The following is a 21,508-nucleotide window of genomic DNA, read 5'->3' on the forward strand; positions in this document are numbered from 1 at the left end:
ATTTGTATTTGTTTCGGAGCGGCTGGAAAATAGCCAAAAAAGATTGGATAAAAAACCGGCGGTAGCTTTAGAAACTGTAAGTTCTATTCAAATGCAATAAATTGATAATGTGTATGTATTTTGTTGTGCTGCTTGTGTTTTTTTTGAGCGAAGAGATGTGTAACGGTGTAAAATTTATTGCTCAAAATACAAAACTTGTATGAAGTAAAGCAAATTACAACTGAAATTTAACCAAATAAATAAGTAAATGAAATAAACAAAAAAATAAAGAAAATATGCAACTCTCAAGCGAATTAACAAGCGAGCGCTCTTTTCGAAGGGGAAAAACTTTAAACAAAAAAAACTTCTCAGAGACTTCTCAGAGGAAAAAAGAATCTTTAAGCGGGAATTCCAGAAAAATTGCAACAGGTGAGAAATAGGAAAGGAAAAAAAAACAACAGATAGCAAAAGGGGAAAAAAATTAAACGACCCCGGAGAGGATTGAACTCTCGATCTTGCGATTAACAGTCGCACGCCTTAACCAGCTTGGCCACGGAGTCGTATTTGTGGAATATCGGGATTTTCTGAGTTTCATATTCGGGCTACCTGTTGTGGTATATGACTGTACATGTCACGTGGCTTAGATCTTGTCAGATCTTTATTAGAAGAATTCATCTTGATTAGCTATCTATCTCCTAGTAGAATTAGATGCACCTGGTGTCTGTAGATCTGATCCCTACTAATTAGTAGATTAGATCTGAGTACTGGTTTATATACTTTGCTATGTGTCAGTGACACAAAACTATCATTAACCGCCTATTATATTGGTATCACCCGGTCATGCATTATGACTAGTTCCAACGAAATCAGTGTTCTGCAACCGTTGAGCGAACCTGTAGTGCAAAGTTTTTCTATTTCTCAAGTACAGATCCGCGATAGTTTAATGGTTAGAATTCGCGCTTGTCGCGTGCGAGATCGGGGTTCAATTCCCCGTCGCGGAGTATATTTTTTGCCCTCTAACCCCCCCAGATAAAGAATGCCAGACCTAGAATAGATGTTTGAATCCCGACATACATACCCCATTGGTCAGCTCTACAACTGATCTATAAATGCTTTACTACAATGCTAAATTACTATAATTAATTAATATCTAAGTCGATGTCACGTTTATAGAAAGCTTCCGCGAACAATTTAAACGTTGGCTAGCATGTCTGACACTGCCGATTTGACCTTGTAAAATACGTCCGATGGTGAACCATCAACTATGGTTTCGGCATCATTAATCTTCCGAACCAAAACTTTGCCATCAATCACTAGTGTACCTTCACCTTGGAACTCAGCTTTATGATTTTCCGCAGTTAGTCTTCTTTTCAATTCCGGTAGTCTAACATCTCCGATTCTTAGAGAACTTCCAGAATGTAAAGCTAACGGGTTGCTTAACGGTTTCAATATAACCTTCTCCCGATGTGGGGCTTTTGGGTCAGTTTCTGTCAATAGTTTACCAACAACGTGTGCCACAGTGAAAGATTTACTGATTCTTTGCCAGTTTAGAAGTTGGTCGAGCGATGGATCGATAGAAATATCAATTGCCTTGACAGATGTATCCATCTCAACCGAATTATTGAACTCAGTCACCAATATGTCAATATTTCTCTTTGTTAGATTAACCACGACTTGGTTATCAACAGGAGCAGCTGATGGCAGCACAATGACTTTTCTTGGTTTGATTGCAGGCCAGATGATTGCTATCGACCGCGCATTAACTATGCTTGTCAAGTCGATATATACCAAAGAACAACGAATGTTAACTTTTGTTTCCACAATTGCTCGTTTATAAATGTCACTTTTCAATGGGTCCAAGTAAGAAATATCATCATTATTTTCTTGTTTCCTAGGATTATGATCTGTTTTTCTTTTCTTTGATTTATTAATCCGCGAATCAAGTACCTCATATGTATCATCGTCATCGTCTTCATCATAATCGTTATTACTATAAGATTGCTTTAAAGATTGTGCTTGGTCATATGATTCTTCCTGTGGTAAGAATCTCTTTAAGTTGACCACATCACCGTAATCGTCAGATTTAAGCTTTGCTGGATGGAATGGGAACATAAGGTGCTTTTCATTTGTGGAAACACTATCATTGGAAGTAATATCTACGGGAATCTCCACTTTAACGTTTCCCGATCCATTCTTGCCTCTTGCATCCATTGAATCCACACCTTCTTCGTCGCTACTCTCATCATCAACATCAAAAAGTATTGTTTTTGTTTGAGCTTTGTCATTGGTCTTAGCCGTATATTCTTCGATAATTTTCTCTCTTACCTCATTTCTAGTTTTAATCATTTCTCTCACCTTCTCCGCATCCTTCTTGTTTAAAATTGTTCTCTTCATGATTCGAAGTGACATCGAATCAGATATGCTAATGGGGTTGCCATCCAATGCACTTCTACTCCCATTCTTTATTGCTTGTTGCCATTTATCATTAAGTTTTCGTAAGGGATGTTGTGCTGGGGTATTTGGATGTCTCTCTGTCAATATGATCGTTACTTTATCTTTAGAGCAAAGTTTGTTTATCGTTTGTGACAAAATATCATCAACTTCGGAAACAAGACAGATCTTTTGCCCAGTGTAACCTCCCAATTCCTCAGGAGTAATAATCCTCAATCTAGATACAACATCGAATGGAGACCGATTGTCTCGAGATTCCCAGGTCTTGATTACTTGCGAGGACAACCATTCTAACATAGATTTAGCATATGTGAGAGAACGGCCCCTTGAATAAGATATTAGAAACACCGGAATATCATACTTCAATCCACCCCTCATATTTTCATATAAGAAATTGTTAACTAGGACTAGTACTTCCAATAGTTTCCCTCCTACTTCAACTGGTACCAGTAAAGAGTTATTCATTTGTATAGCTCTTTTCATGGTATCAGTGAAATGTTCTACTCTTTTCCTCTGAGGTTCAGCTGAGCCTATAATAGAAAGGTTGGTTATTACAGAAGTCGGATGCATCATGGAACTGGTTGGATTTCCAGTATTGTCTAATAGGTCCGCACTATTCAAGATAGTATCTCTTGTATGGTTCCAACGAGGCGCATACAATATTTTTTCTGATGAAGTGATTATCGTCCAAATGGTACCACCGGGAGCATACCCTGAGTTATGTGCTTCTAATGAGAGCCCATCGAATTTATTCTTTAAATCCACCGTTTGAGAGTATTTCACCGTTTCAATCAAGTCAAAGGAGCTTTCAATATCTTCTAGGTCCATGACGGCATTAGAAAACGGTCCTAATATCCCAACTGAAGTTAAAAGGTCAACACTGTTGACTCTGCCTAGATTTGATACAGGTAACGTCCCATAAACTTGAATTCTCGACCTAAAATGAGGCAAAAACTGTTTAAACATCATGGCATAGGACCCAAGGCATTCAATTGTGGGCTGGGAAATCAGAACAATGTCAACTTCAGATATGTACTGCGTCCAAAACTCTTCACATTCTTCATAACTGCCTTCACCGTTCCATCCTGGGTCCAATAATACTATTACATTGTTGAATCGTACAATGGTTCCCTCAAACCGCTTCTTCTCATCCCTACATGTTTCGATGGTGTATGTCATCTTGAGAGCACAGTTACTTCTATATTTGAAAAACAATGAGAATCCACTGGTTGGAATGGGAAAGGAAAAGGTGTCCTCAGTGCCGGCAATCTCTTCTTCTTCTTCCTTTATCCTTCATTCTTCAATTATTTGCATGTACTGTTTAAATGAACTTAATGTTGATGCCTTGAGTATCATTTTGACATGTTATGTCCGGGTAATGAGATATAATGTCAGTAAGAAGGATTAAGAGGCCAAACTGAGACAGGGAAGTTGTTATTGGACGAGATACTGCTGCAATCTGTAGGTTGGTACGGTCCAGTAGGTGGAATATCAAACATATTTCATTGCTTACAATTATAGGCAACAAAATCCACAATTTTATCGGTACTTTAAGTGTCAAAATGTATTCCGAACGTTCTTTGAGGTTGAGTCAGCATATTAAAGAATAAAGCGACAGATTACGGAACAGATTGCTCAACTGACCCAAACACTGGAAGAAGTCTAAAGGCATCTTGGATATACCAGCGTACTTGAAATCAGTTGAATTATAAGGACCTAGTTTACAACGTGCAAGATAAGCTGCATTAGTTGACACTTTTGACAGATTTGCTAATGATAAGAAGGAGGAGAAGAAGATTTAAGGGTACAAAAGTAATGAGTCTTCCGATCGAAATTATTGATCGTGTAGTAACTAGCGGACTAGACAGTCTAGAGAGTCTGTTAGCATGGAGTAAGGTTGGTTCACATTTTAGAACAATTATAAAGCGCAAGCTTGGTGTATTGAAGATTTGGGATTTGGATAGGGAATCATCAAAAACCTTAGCAGATCCTTGCAATTATGAGTTGTTATCTGATGAGAGAAACACCGCTTGCGTAAATACAGATACGTTCAAGTTTCCTGTGTTGAGCGAATTTCTACGGAAGTTTGACAACGTTCTCATTGTCATCGTATCCGATCGCTGCTACAGTGACCCATTGGCGACGGCATTATGTGAATTAAGTAGAGGGCTAAGTGGGATGGGTACTCTAAAGAATCTATGCTTCATGTATAAGACGACTACCAATTTCCTTTCCAAGTTCTATTTCAGAGAGCTAAGCCATTGTCAAAGCCAACTACGATTATGTGAATTACATATATTCGCCAACCGAGATATTAATCACCAGGAAGTTGACATGTTTGATATCGACACGATATTTGAGACTACTTATTTACATGACGTGGAAACGCTGTTCACTTTGAACATAAGAAGGGGTAAGAAAGTGATTGCACCTAGGATTATGACAGTGAATCAATTGCAATGTGAGGATAACACTACAATAGTCGATGATCTACAATACTGTCCCCTGCTTAAAACGATTGAAAAATTCCAAGTGCCACCAGGAAAGAGAGTTGTATTACCACCATGCGACCATTTAACTCTCGTCAGTTACAATAGTAACACTGAAAGGGATCTTGTTGATGGATCCTTCGTGAGAGAATCTTTGACAATCAGGGCATCCCCAATGTGTTCAGAAGCCAATTTCAAGAACATCAAATGCCGCAACATTCGATCCCTATGTGTCGAATTTAGTAACAGTGTCTGGGGTAACGTCAAGTTCATCGATTGTGCTTTTGGGAACCTAAGGTCTTACAGGTGTCCAGTGAATACAGAATGGGAAGATTTGGTTTATTCAAACTCAATTTACGTTGATACAATCATATTCAAAATCTCAAACATGCTGTCACTACAGAACCTCGCACAGATCCCATTCACGTTGGACAACCTCGTCTTGAATTCAGACGACAAGGAATTGAAACCACCAGAATGTAAGCCGGATCAAATGAGAAGCATATACGGTTGTAAACAGGTAATCCAAGAATTGAAAAGGTTGGAATTCGAACTTTCAAGCATCTGGGACTGCGCCGTATTTCAACATGTGATCATTCCAAATCTCACAAATGATTCTGAATTGTGCCTTACGATAAACGAAAGTCACATAGCAAGAGAGCTAGAGAAGGCTCGTGAATGGGACAGATCTTTGTATCTGCTCGAAAGTTTACAACTAGATTGGAATCGTAATAAGATACGGTTCTGTATCCCTAAATTGAAAGCATTCCAATTATCTATTATAAGAGAAAGAATGGACGAAACAAGAGAACGAGTATTTCAATTGCCCGTTGGTACAATGTCGCTACTGCATCCATTACTTTCTACAAATGGTGCCAACTACGTTAACCTGTCCGAGCATGATGTTATCGAATTCATAGATACTAATGCATAAAAATCAGAGCCTACGTAGTATTTTCTAATGAATTTGTATATATCTGTATATGATTGAATGATTTAGCCGAGTATCCCTATAATGAAACCTCGCATACTATTTCTGGAAGCACCTTAGGAGATCGGCTCACGATCGGTAACGGTCACTGCAGACTATTTTCTAAAAACCCTAATTGCAATCTCGTTGCATGGCCCAGCCATGCCAAAAGGGCAGGAGATTATGTAAGCTTACAAAGGCTAATCTCTCATCATTAAAGGGAACATATAGGCATTGGAAAAAGCACATACTCCTCAATCCTAAACCACTATCTTACATTATCGAGCTAGGTTCAACATATATAAGCTCAGATCTACTATATGGTTCCGATTTATCTCTCAAATAACTTTTACTCAGAGAGGACCCTTCCGTCATTTTCCAGTACAGCCCTCTCTCAGTTAAACGACTGAGAAGTAATATTATCAATACTGATTGTAAGAGTTATCCAATTACAAACAGCCCCTGATTCAATATTCCTTAAACCTGAAGATTTAAGAGACTGTCATTCATCCTATACTTGTCAGGTACTTGTATCCATCGAACGGCTGCACCCTGTGTTTCATTCCAAAGCTGACTGAATAAATTCCGCTAGTTTTCAACGTAACTAAAAACATTTGCCACACAGGAATTTAACAGAATTACAAACTACTTTTACAAGAATTATGAATCAAAATGAACCGCAATCAAGCCAATTCTAATATCAAGAGTCCATTGCCCACAAGAAGTGTTAGATCAAGGCTATTCAAGGGCTTGAGGATGTATGAAGATAAACGTTCCGCAAGTACTGCTGAATTTGACGTCAAGAAAACCAAATTGACGAATGGCTTGAACATTCCACATATACAGTCGCCTGGCAGAGCCAGGTCTGCGACTCCTACACTCGTTCATGGTTTCATGAATGAGGATACCATGAAAGAGAGGCTTGCGCATTACAATTTAGACTTTGTGGAAGATACCGAGGAACATCGGGCCAATATACATGATCCTACATCTAAATGGTTCGGTAGAAGAGTGAAGCCTGGAGTGGAATTAGAGGATCTTTTACCGTACGAAATCGAGTCCCATTTAGACCAGGCCAAATATTTATATCACATTGTGACTAACTTGTACGTTGCTATCAAATCAATGGACGTTCAAGGCCTCATCAGTATCACTAGTCAAGATTTGTTGGCATTGAAGAATGAGGTTTATGATTTGGCATTGAATTCTGATATGTTCCGGTTGGTTCAAGACGTTACAGATGATCCACATGATGTGGCTAAATTTGACGAGGATGACGAAGATGACTCTATGGAGCTGTTGGAAGAGAATGAGTTTTTGGATGCTGCGAATCCCGATTTTGGTGTCTCCGGTAAACTCACAGCAAGATCGACAGCTGTAATTAATGTCAATCATTGGACTAATGAGTTAAAAAATTGTATGCATTTTGAGTTTCCTTTAACGCTACGTAAGGCGCTAGCGGTAGTCTATTACAACTTATGTCTAGTGAGGGGCCAAAAGGTGTACAGGCAACTTCATTTAGAGATGTTTGAAAAATTAGTGGCTTGCGATGATGAAGGTACAGACTTTACGAGAGAATTGAAAAAGATTGGACTTGCGTTAGACTATAAACCAATGAAGGATCTCTTGAACGAATTTTTGCCTACAGTGGAACCTGATTATAAAATGTACAATGTAGAATCAAGAAGTGATTTGAGTTTATTTAGGCTTCTAGTCATGCTCTCTACTATCGCTAGACCATTTTTCGACGAGAACGATGAAACAATTCTCACAGATACAATGGACTACTTCCTAGAGTCTTTAGCACCAACCACTATGTCGGTTGCATTACCATCACTTACTTGTTTGGTTCCTTATCATTATCACAAGAATAGAAATGTCCTTGACTACTTTTCCGTAATGTTTTCGCTTTGGTCAAATGCAACGGCAGACAATAGCTTTGATACTCATTTATACGCCTTTGTTGGACATGCTGCGATGGATGCATACTACCAAAATATTCTGGAAGAGAATCCACCAATAATAAGCAATTCAAACATTGAGTTTGGCGAACATGGTATCTTCACAGAATCTCAGCTTAACTTCATTTTGAATCGAATCAAAAACCATATCAAAGAAGATTACCAAATCTGTTCATTCACTAGAGTAGTGAGGCCTTTGGTTTACTCTATCAATGGTAGAAGCCCGCAAGCTTTCTTCAAGAAACTTAATGAACTTTTATCATCTATTGAAACCTATGTTCACCCTTCTAATTCTGGCTATTGGAGTGATATTATTGCAAGGTTCATTCATGGTTTCATCAGAATGTACCACGAAAGATATATGCGAGAGAAAAAGCCTGAAGCTAAATATAGAGAAGAACTAAAATTAGACGAGGATTGTCACGAAATGTTGGTGAACTCATTTATTGAGCTACTGTTAGTGGGGTCACAAAGTAAGCATTCAGATCTTGCTAACTACTACATTTCTTGTTTCGGTTACCTATTAGACATGAAGCCAAAGAACGGTTACAAAATATGCGATAGGATAATAGTCGATCTTTATGATGCTTTGACGGATCAATATGTCAATTCAGAGCATAGGTTGTTAACATCTTTGAAGCAGTTCACCAGAATCGTCAGAGTTTTGATTCAACATGAATTGTACCGTGTCCACATAACGAACATCTTATCAATTCTAATTGACAAAATCGATTTCAACGACATTTCTTTGACCAGCAATTTAATGAATAGTATAGTATCCATTTCATGCTTTATTCCAATAGAAGTATTTGTGAAACCGGAAGAATATCTTACTTTTGAATCTAATACTATACCGTTCATCGAGGAACATCTATTTTTCATCAAACAAGGCGGTTCTTCTCCAGATTTCGAATACGAATCTTCCATTCTTTCCGATGCTTTCAGAGCTTCAACAACCACATTTGAAAACTGCCTGAAAGTATATGTCGATAAACTATATCAGTTGGTTGATGTTGATATAGATGCAGGGCTAATTTCAAAAATCAACCAAACATCAATGATTATGATACAGTCCATGGATGATAAGATGTTCTATTATTTCTTTGGCTTATTAGAAAAATCATTCTGGGATAATGATTCATTTAAGGTGAAAAACCCTTTAATCGAATTAGTTTCGATTCCATTGAGTGCTGCCGTCAAGAGAGACATAAGATTGAGTGCTAGACTATTCAGGGATTTGGATTTCAATATTAGAGAGCAGATTAAAGGCGGAGCCGGTTCGGTGAGAAGTACAACAGAGATTCAACCGAGAGATGTCAAGTTGGCCACTTTATTATCGACTTTGAACGATGTTTTAAGACAATCACACGAATCCATCCTAATGTTCGGTGATGAGCTCATTGCTTTACTAGAATTCATTTTTGACAATGTTACAAACTCACCATTAGACGTCATTAATGCAACGCTTCTACACAATGCACTCGAGAGTTTGACCACTACTGAAGTCACTGACTACAGGCTCTTTTTACAGGATGCCGATGTAGAGAACTCCGAGAAATGGGGTGGATTCCAGTTTGATAGAAGAAAATATTTGCCTGAATTTCAACAAATTGAGTGGCACCAACCGTCATCGGATGAAGTTGATTTTGCCATCAAGTTGATTGATCACTTCTATTGCTATGCTGTAGGAATGACAGAGAAACTTATGGACAAACCTCAAAACGACTTTAGTTATGTTGACAATATGAAAAAGAATATTTTGATCCTAACCAATATTCTATCGGGTAGTAGCATCCTATATGATGCTGATTATAATCAGAATAACAAATCCGTCAGTAATATGGATCCATATAAGAAGAAATTGTTGCTATTACAAAAAATCAGAGATGAATCATGTGACAACAATGAGCTTCTTGTAGATATCGAGAAAGTTAGAAATGATACCTTTGACGCAGATATAGAAATGGATGACAGCTATGTTGATTCTGACTCGCAAGGAAATCTTGATATCAATGCTGATCCAGGCGCTGCAGAACACGATCAATTGGTTGACTACGAAACTGAACCATCGGAGGCACCTTCAGGCATTGCCACCCCAGTGCCAAGAGGTGAAGAGGATTCAAACTGTTCCATGATGAATTCTCATACCGCTTTCAGGGATATTGATGTGTTTTCGTACAATTATTTCTTTGGAAGAACAGCAGCTGAACGTGCGCTTGATCCCAGATACTCAAAAATACATCATTTGAGACACGAGATTGGTTTATTCTTACACAAGCTCTTCAAATTTTTAAATCAAAATTATGAGAATTCAACATCCGTATTCCAGACTTTATTACATGGTTTGAAGGTCTGGTTTACTGATGTTGGGCAAGAAACTATATTCATTGATGATCCAAAGGCGTCGATATCTGTGGAATTCCTAGAAAACATACAAGACATAGCACACTGGGAGGAACCGTTCCTTCCATTTACAAGAACGTATCTCGCAGCTGACTGTCAGGAACTTCACCAGTCTAGACTTACCTTATATTCAACTAATAGGAAACCATCGAAACTGGAATTGAAACTTTTGAATGATGTCATTTCTTTATCTCTATCGGTGTATCCAAACATTCACAGACCCGCACAGCAATGCATGATTCATGTTATGAAACAGTTAATTGGTTCATATTCGATAATCGTAAGAAAGGTTTTCAAAGCATTCGAAGCTGCACTTGACAGTACTGATGCCGAAGCTTCTAAGAAATTGGAGGTTTTGATCCAGGTGTTATCCATGAAGAAAATACAGAGAAAGATGATGTCAGATTATAAAAATCTTGAGAAAATGCTCACTCTTTTATTGCGTGCATCTCGTCTCGACTCTTACTTCTTAGTCTCACTTTGTGATCAAGTCATGGAGAGTGTGTCGGGCCTAATCAAAATTCCATCTGCTGTATGCCTATTTGACGAATCTGCGATTGATTGCCTAAAACCAAATGATGAAACAATAGATAAACAAGTTGCCGTTGTTAAAACAGCTAAGGATAGGAAACGAAAGGAGTATTTCTCGCAACTCGAAACCTTGCATATCAATCTTGTTGATTTCCAAAGGAAAGACCCACAGTTGCGTTGGATGTCTATTTGTCACATATTGCGTATAGTGCAGGTCATTCAAATGAATTTAGAGATTAAACCTAACCAGGAGGTGTTAATTCAAAGTTTCGAGTTAACGAAGACAAAACATCCATCTCTCATATCGAATTGTATGGTAACAATGTTAAATGTTTGTAACAAAATGATTTCCCTTGGGAACTATAACTACGATATCGATTCCACCTATCGCACAGACTATGTGAGACAATATGTGGAATACTTGGACACATCAAAACCAAACTTTGAGGAAGAATACTTTAAAGAAATTAATAACGTTGAAAATCCTAACTTTTTTGTGGACTCCAAAGCGTTTGTTGGTTGGTTATGCCGAGGAAGGCCTATGGGCGTTGTCAAAGCTGAAAATCAGATTCCATTCAACCTTAAGCCCGAAGATATGGAAATAATGAATAACTTTGGTAAGCTAATAACAAAGGAGTGGTTGTTAGATATGTGCAACATTTTCATACGGTCCAATGAGGAGCAAAGCAGCTTTAGCACGAATAGATTGAGTCTATTTGGAATCTTTGTTCACTTGATTTCTAATAACTGTTGTTCTATGAAGTACGAAGATATCCTTGACATTTGCGAAGAGATATATGAAAAAGACGATAAATCTTCAATGATTGCTTGTAGTGAGATCATTTCGGGGCTATTGTTCAGTTTGAAGTATACGGATGAGAAAAACTTACAGAAGTTTGAAAAGTTCTTAGAAAGGTTTTTGGGTAAATGGTTAGACAACAACTATAATGCCACAACAACGGATATCTGGAGCATTGTAGCTTGGTGGGTACCATCTTTCATTGATTTGAGAAGATCTGCTCAAATATACAAAAGGTTCTTGACCGTGGATGGATTGTTTGATGTTAAAAGTGAATCTTCATTAGAACTTTCTGGTAAATTGATAATAGTCACACAGGCAATTTCAGATGTAGGTTTCAAGATGGGTTCTGTTGAAAATTTACTCGATCAATTAGTCTTTGACCATCCTTCCGACGTGGTTCGTCGTGAAGTTGGTAAACTTTTCTCAGTTATCTTCTACATAAAGGCAAATGCTCATCGTCCAAACGTGAAGTCTCTTCTCGAAACGGGGGCATCTGGTCCAATTGAGATCAGAGAAATCCCAAGCTGGTTGAGAGAGAGGGCTATTAAAATCTTCAACGAAATTGAAAAAGAAAGATTGTTGATCAAGGACCTACCCGCTCAGGACATCTTGAAGACTAGGTATTTCTACTTGGCATCAACTATGTTCTATTGGGCTGCTCATTTAATCAATACTGGTGCTAGAGTGTGTCTGGGTCCATTTGCTAAATGTTATTTGGCACCCTTCTTGATGAAGTTAGACAGAATGAGAGATGTTTGTAAAATGGTCAACATTAAGGTTTACAGTATTTACGTGGAACTTGCATACATTCCAATAAGCCGCACGTTGTTACCTGACATAATTTCGATCTTGGATGACACAGATTTGACTAGCTCTCATGAATTACGTGTGAATTTGACTTTAGCAGAGAAACTTTTCTCCACACAATCGTTGGTTATGGACCATGCTGGTAAAGTGAAGATCTTAGAGTTCGTTTTGGACAAATTGTTCTGTAAGAGTTTTGTAGAGGTTCGTCTCAAGGCTTCCTATGTCCTTGCCGGTATCGTGCATAACATATCTTATGATACCGATACTTTGCACACTCTCTTGGAAAACTTCAAGCGTCAACTTGGTTCATATACTTTCGAGGAGAAAGCTGCACTCTCCAAATCCAACACAGATATTCACGGTGCGATCTTGGGTCTCGGTGCCATCATCGAAGCATTCCCGTACGTTTCACCGTTACCAAATTGGATTCCAGAGAATATGGCACTACTAGCGTCCTGGGCAAGAACAAGCGGTATGTGCGGTGCTGATGCAAAGAACATCATCTCTAGATACAAGAAAGTTAGAGCAGATACCTGGCATTTGGACAGATACCAGTTCACCTCGGAGCAATTAGAAGATATGGAAGGTGTTCTTTGGAGGAGTTACTACGCCTGAGAAGTTGCACAATCGACACAGATGACCCACAAGCTGCGTATGCACATGAATATATATGTACATCTACAAGTATAAATCGTATAATTTAACTTGACATTGGGTATGCCTATCACCATATACGAATTCGATCAGTATCTAGATTTTGGACAAATATTGTTTGAAAGGGTGAAAGCAGGATAGCCATCACGAAAGGCACTAACCCAAACACTTTACGGCCGAGCTATTAAAACCCAGATTCTGTTGACCAGATATAACCAGCTCGCCACTCCTCCAATATATCGAGATAAAATAACAGTGTTGAACTGTGATATCAATTTTTTTCACTTAATTGAAGCGTGAAGGAAACAAGGGAGATTGAAACTATAATGTCTGGATTAAGAACGGTTTCTGCTAACGGCAGCACGAATAAAAACTATGATTCTGTCATGAAGATTTTACTTCTAGGTGATTCCGGTGTAGGTAAATCATGTCTTTTGGTTCGTTTTGTTGAAGATAAGTTCACACCAACTTTCATCACCACAATCGGTATCGATTTCAAGATTAAAACCGTAGACATCAATGGGAAACGTGTGAAGTTACAACTTTGGGATACTGCTGGCCAGGAACGGTTCAGAACCATCACAACCGCATACTACAGAGGTGCCATGGGTATTGTATTGATTTACGATGTTACTGACGAAAGAACTTTTGAAAACATCAGACAATGGTTCTCCACTGTTAACCAACATGCTAGCGAGGATGTAGTAATGCTGCTAGTCGGAAATAAAAAGGACATGGATACAAGAACCGTGTCTTACGAACAAGGTGAAGCTCTTGCTAAGGAGCTAGGGATCCCATTCATTGAAGCCAGTGCCAAAGACGACACCAACGTCAGCGAAATCTTCTTCACATTGGCCAAGTTGATCCAAGAAAAGATCGATGATGGTAAGATGGAAGGAAAGGCTGAAAAGGAGGGAAATGTAAGCATTCGTGGCTCAGGCTCTTCAGGCTCCAAGTCCAATTGCTGCTAAACCACAGATCAGAGCGTACAATAAGAAATAACAACCTATGCATTGGCTTTGTGTGTGTACATATATATATATATTCAAATGGTATGTATTAGAAAGTTCAAAGGTAACTTTACACGACCATTCCAAATCAGGTGATTTACACGTGACGTAAATAATCACATGACCATCTCCACGTGCCACTCAAGATCAATATAAAATTGCCCAACTTTCCCAATATAAGGGCATCGATGATTATATAAAGAGTGCATTAGAAGGAAATGCAAATAAAGAAACAGATATAAGGATGGACTTAAAGATTTTATTTAGCCAATAAACAGTTGGGTAGATTTCTATTTTCTTGTTCAGCTTCCTTGTATCTTGAATTGAGAAGTGTAATCCTGATCACCATCTTCAGCTTTATAACCAGGAAGGGTTGCTGTTTATTATAACCCTTATAATATTGTCAAAAGAGGGATTTGGTCTTTTTAAATTCAAGGCACAATGCTATTTGGTGTGAAGCTAGCTAATGATACTTATCCCCCATGGAGGGATTCTTATATCGATTATGAGAAATTGAAAAAGTTGTTAAAAGAGTCCGTTATCAGAGACTCTGAAATGTTCAATGGTTCTTCTTCTGGCCGTGGGAAGAAGGGGAAGAAGGGGAAGAGTAATGTAGATGAATATTGGAGTGAGAAGGATGAATCCAAATTTGTTTCCGCGTTGGATGAGGAGTTGGAGAAAGTTTATGGATTTCAAACTTCTGCTTACAATAAGATTATGAATACCTTGAATAGGCTTGAAGAAGAAACTGAAAGTGAAGAGAATCTACATACGATTGATTTTCAGGCGTTCCATCAACAATTGGAAGAATGTTTGAGTCAGGCCCAGGAATTGGACAATTTCCAACGTTTAAATTTCACTGGTTTCACCAAGATTGTGAAGAAACACGACAAATTGCATCCAGGTTACCCATCTGTCAAGTCATTGTTACAAGTGAGATTAAAATCGTTACCGTTCCATTCGGAAGAATACTCTCCATTGTTGTACAAGATCTCTTATCTATACAACATCTTGCGTAACAACTTCTCATCTGTATCGAAATCTTTGGCTAACTCATCAAAACTTTCCTCTATGCCAAAGAACGAACAGATGTCTACACAATCCTTCAAATTCTGGATTCATCAAGATAATTTAATGGAAGTGAAAACTAATATCTTGAGACGTTTGCCAGTGTTAGTCTATGCTCAAGCACCCTCTGAGAACGAAGACTTGATCGATAGATTGGAGTCTAATCTTTTGAATGACGACGGTGGTCCAGCAATGTCCAGTTCCAGTAACGAAACCGATGTGGGTCATTTGAACAAAAGTTTTGAACCTGTCATCTCCACGCTATATTTCGATAACGAGTTCTTCGAATTGTACAACAACAAGTTATTGAAAACCAACTCTGCTCCAACTTTGAGATTGAGATGGATTGGTAAATTGAACGACAAGCCGGACATTTTCCTTGAAAAGAGAATGTTTGTAGACAACGAGGATTCTTCTTCGACCGATTTCGATGAAACAAGGATTAAGTTGAAACCAAAATTCATCAATGGATTTATTTTCAACGGTGATACCGAATATAAGGAAATGATGCTCAAGAAATTGAAGGAATCCGGCTCAAGCAACGATACTACCAAGAAATTGGAAAACAATTTCGATTCCATCCAACAATTCATTCTTGAAAACGAATTACAACCAGTTCTAAGAACTTTATACCAAAGAACTGCATTCCAAATTCCAGGTGATGACCGTGTAAGAATCACTATCGATTCAGATATCCTTTACATCCGTGAAGATTCCTTTGACAAGGACCGTCCAATCAGAGACCCTCATCACTGGCACAGATCTGACATTGATTCTAACGTGGCCCATCCATTGAAATTGGTTAGACCTGGCGAATACGCTAAGTTCCCATACTCTGTTATGGAAATCAAAGTGAAGACATCTGCGTCTTCTATTGCCTCATCCGAGAATGCACTAAGCGTTCTAGCCCATGGTGGTAACCAAGTGAAATGGATCGCTGATTTAGCCAATTCCCATTTGGTGAAAGAAGTGCCAAAGTTCTCCAAATACGTACAAGGTGTGGCCTCATTGTTCGGTGACGATGAAAAATTGGATATGTTACCATTCTGGTTACCAGACTTGGAATTCGATATCAGAAAGGATCCAAACCAGGCCTACGAGGAAGAGAAGAAGAAATTAGAAAGACAACAGGAGCATGTCGCCAAGATGGACAAGATGAAGAGATTGTCAGTGGTAGCCGGTGGCGGAGACCAGTCTTCACCAGCTGCACCATCGACAAGTGCCTTGAACGAAGAAGACGAACCTGAGGAAGACGAAGAGTCTTCCGAGGATGAAGATTCTGCTACCTTGGCCAGAAACAAAGGGAAATCAGATGCAAGAAAACAGAAACATCGTCATCGTCATGAACCTAACATTTTCAATCTTTTGACAGGTAGAGACACCACTGACAGCAAACTCACCGGTGTCGATTCTGAAGACGAAGAAATTGAATTACCACCGGGTGTCAAGAAACCAACAAGTTACATCAAGAACGCTGGTCCTGTGAAAGTCGAAGCAAAGGTATGGCTAGCCAACGAACGTACGTTCAACAAATGGCTCTCAGTGACCACTTTACTCAGTGTGTTAACCTTTTCCATCTCGAGTTCTGTGAAGAAGGCAAACATGCCATTCTTGGCCGAGTGGTTAACTTACATCTACTTTGCATTGACTGTATTTACTGGCCTATGGGCGTACCAAACCTACATCAACAGAATAAACGTCATCAGAGCCCGTAGTGGGAAACACCTTGACGCACCATTCGGACCTTTGGCCGTCTCCGTCATCGTGTCTACTACGCTAATAATCAACTTTGTCGTTGCATTCAGAGAATTAATCAGAAATGGCCACACTGATGATCCAGCTACTCCTGCGTTCATCGCTAGCGCCGTAGAAACCATCGGTAGAATCGCGGGCCCATAGTTCCCAAATTGAAAATAGACAATAGACAATAGACGAGAGAGTGTTTTTATTAATTTATACACCTATGTAAACTATCATTCCACATCATTCCATCTAATAAAAGTTAATGTAGTTAATGCCTTGATAATAGACCAATGGTATGTCCACTTGTCTAATACCTAGTATTCATAGCTGCCAAAATCAGCACGTGACCAACTTTTAGTTTTTTGATCGACGATATTTCTCAAATTAAAGGCACGTGACTAGCGGTTCCCGACTCGTTCCGAAATCATCCGAAAGGACCGAATGACCGAAACTGGGAAACCGGAAACTTTAGTTTCAACCATTAGAAAAGTATATAAGGGAATTAGTTAAAGAATATACTCATCAAGACAATAAAGTCTGTTTACTTTCTTGCCTGCTTCATAGACAGGTCTTAAAAGTCCGACTGGCAAATATTTCTGGTATTTTGTTAGGAAAGCAGGAGTTAAAAGGCATACATACAGTTGTTATTATCAAACCATGTTCAAAAACGTTTTGAAACCAGGAATTGTTAGTGGTCTAAGACCCCAAGTTATGACCTCAAACACAAGAGGTTTGATGGCTTCTTTTATTCGTCGTCAGTCTAATGTCGTCACCAAGAAGACTACGGCTCAAGAAGAGTACGAGTTGCTAGTTTCTCAGAGAAAAGTTAGACCAGTGTCTCCTCATTTGACCATTTATCAACCACAATTGACATGGTATTTATCGTCCGTGCATCGTGTTTCCGGTGTTTTCTTGGGTCTAGCGTTCTATGCAGTAACTATTGCGTTCGGTGTTTCCACTGTGTTCGGTCTAGGAATGTCCACAGAGAATTTGGTTCAATTTTATAACGAAAAGATCCCATCCTGGATTGATTTGACCGCAAAGGCTGGGTTCGCATACTTGTTTGCATTCCATTTCGGTAACGGTATCAGACATCTGATCTGGGATACCGGTAAAGAGTTGACCTTGAAAGGTGTCTACAGAACAGGTTACGCTGTGCTAGGATTGACTGCTATCATGGGTTCTTACCTATTAACATGGTAAGAAAATTTTCTCTGTTCCCTCACAGACGCTTTACTCACACATTCCTTTCTCAGTATGTACACTTCTCTATATCAATGATCCAGTTATTTATTTATTCTAAACTTTGAACCGCTTCAAGCGGCTGTAGTTTCATATTCTTACTTCCCTTTCTTCTTCTTCTCTTCTCAATATACTAGGTATTCCATCTTTTCAACATTAAAAACTCTTTATACTTAAATACATTGAAAACTTATCAGTTATAGTTTGGAATGATGATGAAATGGACACACCACAGGCCAAACACAGGGGTATCCATGAGTCAGCCCAAGATTTTCAGGAAGAAGAGACAGGAGTCTCGTTACCACGGTGGGTCGCAGTCGCGGTACCAGCCAAATAGGCCTAATAATCATCATAATACAGCTGGAAATGTTAACGTCAATCGTTCTTTGGGGAAAAGAAATCCAAGAGGTAAGTTCAACAGGCCCAGTAATGGACCTGAAACGAGTGGATCGAGGTTCGAAGGTCATGGCAGTATACCTAGGGGCCCCAGGGCTATGGGGTCAAGTGCAGAAAGCGCTGGAGATTCTCATTCAAGAAATATTTTTGGCAAGAAACCTTTGGCATTGATATCGTTTCAAGATGTGAAATCCAGCTTCCAACCGTTGGCACAAGTCGGAGAAGGTACCTATGGGAAAGTTTATAAGGCGGAGAACGTACATACTGGGAAACTTATCGCTTTGAAGAGGCTTAGGTTGGAGCAAGAGCGTGATGGGTTTCCAATAACTTCTATTCGTGAAATTAAACTATTACAACAGTTGAACCATCCAAACATTAGTTTGATCCATGAGATTATCGTATCGGATAAAAATACAATTTCTATGGGATTCCAGTACATGGAGAACGATTTGTCAGGGATGTTAATGGATAAATCGATCCAGTTTTCCGATTCCAACATTAAGCACTTGATGAAGCAATTGTTCGTTGGGTTACAGTATTTGCACCAACAGCAAATAGTACACAGAGACATCAAGGGATCGAATTTATTGATAGATAACAGAGGTAACTTGAAGATAACAGATTTCGGTCTTGCCAAGAAACTAACGGACGTTTCTTCTCCAGCCTCCAATACCAACAGAGTCATTACGCTTTGGTACAGGCCTCCCGAACTACTTCTAGGGGCAACAGACTATAAATACGAGGTGGATTGTTGGGGATGTGGGTGTCTCTTAGTGGAATTGTTTGCAGGGGCTGCCATATTCCCAGGTTCTAACGAAGTAGATCAATTCCAGCGAATATTGAGCATCATGGGAAGTCCGACTTTGGAACAATGGCCCAAGATGTTAGATATGCCGTGGTGGTTCATGCTTGTACCACAAATATCTAAGACTTACAAGAACGTATTCTTCGATGAGTTCAGCAAAGTACCGCAGGATGCCCTAGATTTGGCATCCAAATTGTTACGATACGATCAGGATACAAGATTCACGACAACTGAAGCATTACAGCATCATTACTTCACAAATGAACCCAAACCACAACCTCTACTCTTGGGACCCGAGTTCAAAGGTTCGCACGAGTACGAAGTGAAAAAGATCAGAAGGAAGGAGCGCGAACGCCAGAAGGAGACCACCGTTTAGAGAAGAAGCGGGGGTTTTCCTTTGATCTCATTTTCTCATTTTCTCATGATCCATAGATATTAGGTATACGTTCATATATACATATAGTGTTACAAACCGATATTTATCGTAGGCATGTATCTCATACCTCATTTCTTTAACATTTCATCTTCGAATACACGGTTACTGCCGATGAAAGTGCTGGCTTGGACGGCTCCCAGTTTCGTTATCATATTGCTTTGGTTTGCCATGATTTCCACTTGAGCCGTTGTCTCATCGAGATTCTCACGAAGTTGTTTCAAATGTGCTGCTAGTCTCGCATATTGGCGCTGTTTGTTGTCCATGGTAAATATCAGTAACGTGGATGACCTTCCGAGTAAAGATCTTGAGCAATATCCTTTGGTACTTCTGTTTTAAAGGTTCTCTGCTATTAGTGGATGCAATTTTAAAGATTCAATGTTTTGATTTAAGTGAACACAATTGACAATCTCATCGAATTGAATCATAAATAGATGTGATATATGAAACAGTACTGCACAGTACTGAGCAACAGTGGATATTGCAGCACCCAATGTCACGGCTCAATGATCCAGTAGAGCTTTTACAGCAAACCCGGTCCAATTTCATCATTGAAAGCGATGTCTCTAATATTAAAGAGATCAAGAGTAATATGAGACAGCTCACGAAATTGATGGCTGAGAAACAAACACACCACAATGAGCTCATGAAACAATTGCAATCACAGCTGCAAAGACAGCAAACTAAAGTGCAGGCACTTAAAAAGAATTTTCAGGAGCAAACAAGCCAAGTGAAACGCGTAGAGGACGAATTAAACATACCGAAATTGCAACAAGACATAGATAAACTGGTACAGGAAATTAACCAGCTTCGAGATACGATACAAGAGGGTATTCAAAAGGTCGTAGAAACACAGAAACAATTACTCAATGACGATACTGATGCTGCCCACACGATTGATGAGGAACCGATCGGTAAAGATGACAAGATACGTGTGCTAAAGTTGAAGTTGTTCCATTCCCTTGACGTAGCACTATATAATGACCAATTGCTCGATCTAAGGAATGAAGCCCGTCCATTATCATCATCATCATCATCTCACAACATCTGGGATGAACTATGATACCTTGATTTTATTCACTATGTACAGGGGCTACTTACTATGTAATAATAGAAGTTTTTAATGATGATTCATCCAAATCAGAAATGACGTGGGTTTCTTCTGATGGAAAGCTTGGTCCATTTGGGAACTTTATGTATACCCTTTCTATATCCCTTCGAGTACCTGTTGAATACACTGTACTTATCAGTAGCAGACATCTCCGGTTCCTTTGGGAAATACTGAGCCTTGTCTAAAATACGTAAGCTCTTCACACGAGGTTTAATCTTACGTAGATTCAGCTGAGATCCCTCAGAAACCGCCATATGGTTTCTTTCAAGATGAAGACCTAACTTAAGAGTTGAAAGAACATCATCAACGCTTCTCAAACGGTCTCTTTGTCTTGCTTTTTGAGGACCAGACATACGCCATGGGACTTTCCATAATAATCCACCTAATGCAGGTTGTGTAGCTCTGAATGCACCGAACATTTCTCTATGAAACAAAGATATTCAATTGACCCGGGTATGACAGAACCTAACGAGCTGCTTAAACAGTTTGTATAACGGTGCTACTGGCTGGCTTTTACCAATTTCCCACCGTAATTCATGGTATTAAATCTTTTAAACCTTCGAAATTTTTCAAAGTATCCATGAAAAAGCTTTAAATCTCAACATTATGCAAATGAACAATGTCAACTGATTTAAACGATTTTGGGGAACAGC

At 39.0% G+C, this 21,508-nt stretch overlaps 10 protein-coding genes and 2 non-coding genes across 12 annotated transcripts; 8 read left to right on the forward strand and 4 right to left on the reverse strand.

Moving 5' to 3' along the window:
• Positions 1–465: 465 nt before the first annotated feature.
• Positions 466–539, reverse strand: KLLA0_E11969r. Its single transcript has one exon. It is a non-coding gene; the product is annotated as a tRNA-Asn (tRNA).
• Positions 540–908: 369 nt separating this feature from the next.
• KLLA0_E11991r lies at positions 909–980 on the forward strand. The gene has a single exon. It is a non-coding gene; the product is annotated as a tRNA-Asp (tRNA).
• A 190-nt stretch (positions 981–1,170) lies between these two features.
• CFT2 (cleavage polyadenylation factor subunit CFT2) lies at positions 1,171–3,609 on the reverse strand (the record flags this gene model as incomplete). Its single annotated transcript, XM_454491.1, has 1 exon — positions 1,171–3,609. One exon carries the CDS (start codon positions 3,607–3,609, stop codon positions 1,171–1,173), a length of 2,439 nt encoding a protein of 812 aa, XP_454491.1.
• Positions 3,610–4,245: 636 nt separating this feature from the next.
• KLLA0_E12035g (uncharacterized protein) lies at positions 4,246–5,853 on the forward strand (the record flags this gene model as incomplete). The annotated part of the gene is made up of 1 exon (XM_002999358.1): positions 4,246–5,853. One exon carries the CDS (start codon positions 4,246–4,248, stop codon positions 5,851–5,853), a length of 1,608 nt encoding a protein of 535 aa, XP_002999404.1.
• Positions 5,854–6,561: 708 nt separating this feature from the next.
• Positions 6,562–13,008, forward strand: BLM10 (proteasome activator BLM10; the record flags this gene model as incomplete). Its single annotated transcript, XM_454493.1, has 1 exon — positions 6,562–13,008. One exon carries the CDS (start codon positions 6,562–6,564, stop codon positions 13,006–13,008), a length of 6,447 nt encoding a protein of 2,148 aa, XP_454493.1.
• A 365-nt stretch (positions 13,009–13,373) lies between these two features.
• SEC4 (Rab family GTPase SEC4) lies at positions 13,374–14,018 on the forward strand (the record flags this gene model as incomplete). Its single annotated transcript, XM_454494.1, has 1 exon — positions 13,374–14,018. The coding sequence occupies one exon, from the start codon at positions 13,374–13,376 to the stop codon at positions 14,016–14,018; it is 645 nt and encodes a 214-aa protein (XP_454494.1).
• Positions 14,019–14,498: 480 nt separating this feature from the next.
• On the forward strand, positions 14,499–17,024 carry VTC2 (vacuolar transporter chaperone; the record flags this gene model as incomplete). The annotated part of the gene is made up of 1 exon (XM_454495.1): positions 14,499–17,024. One exon carries the CDS (start codon positions 14,499–14,501, stop codon positions 17,022–17,024), a length of 2,526 nt encoding a protein of 841 aa, XP_454495.1.
• A 501-nt stretch (positions 17,025–17,525) lies between these two features.
• On the forward strand, positions 17,526–18,071 carry SDH3 (succinate dehydrogenase cytochrome b subunit SDH3; the record flags this gene model as incomplete). The annotated part of the gene is made up of 1 exon (XM_454496.1): positions 17,526–18,071. One exon carries the CDS (start codon positions 17,526–17,528, stop codon positions 18,069–18,071), a length of 546 nt encoding a protein of 181 aa, XP_454496.1.
• A 248-nt stretch (positions 18,072–18,319) lies between these two features.
• On the forward strand, positions 18,320–19,687 carry CTK1 (cyclin-dependent serine/threonine protein kinase CTK1; the record flags this gene model as incomplete). Its single annotated transcript, XM_454497.1, has 1 exon — positions 18,320–19,687. The coding sequence occupies one exon, from the start codon at positions 18,320–18,322 to the stop codon at positions 19,685–19,687; it is 1,368 nt and encodes a 455-aa protein (XP_454497.1).
• Positions 19,688–19,815: 128 nt separating this feature from the next.
• Positions 19,816–20,010, reverse strand: HSK3 (Hsk3p; the record flags this gene model as incomplete). The annotated part of the gene is made up of 1 exon (XM_002999359.1): positions 19,816–20,010. The coding sequence occupies one exon, from the start codon at positions 20,008–20,010 to the stop codon at positions 19,816–19,818; it is 195 nt and encodes a 64-aa protein (XP_002999405.1).
• A 227-nt stretch (positions 20,011–20,237) lies between these two features.
• SPC24 (kinetochore-associated Ndc80 complex subunit SPC24) lies at positions 20,238–20,807 on the forward strand (the record flags this gene model as incomplete). Its single annotated transcript, XM_454498.1, has 1 exon — positions 20,238–20,807. One exon carries the CDS (start codon positions 20,238–20,240, stop codon positions 20,805–20,807), a length of 570 nt encoding a protein of 189 aa, XP_454498.1.
• Positions 20,808–20,884: 77 nt separating this feature from the next.
• Positions 20,885–21,274, reverse strand: MRPL31 (mitochondrial 54S ribosomal protein mL60; the record flags this gene model as incomplete). Its single annotated transcript, XM_454499.1, has 1 exon — positions 20,885–21,274. The coding sequence occupies one exon, from the start codon at positions 21,272–21,274 to the stop codon at positions 20,885–20,887; it is 390 nt and encodes a 129-aa protein (XP_454499.1).
• Positions 21,275–21,508: the final 234 nt, after the last annotated feature.

This window comes from Kluyveromyces lactis, assembly GCF_000002515.2.
Source record: "Kluyveromyces lactis strain NRRL Y-1140 chromosome E complete sequence".
Classification (NCBI taxonomy): Eukaryota; Fungi; Ascomycota; class Saccharomycetes; order Saccharomycetales; family Saccharomycetaceae; genus Kluyveromyces; species Kluyveromyces lactis.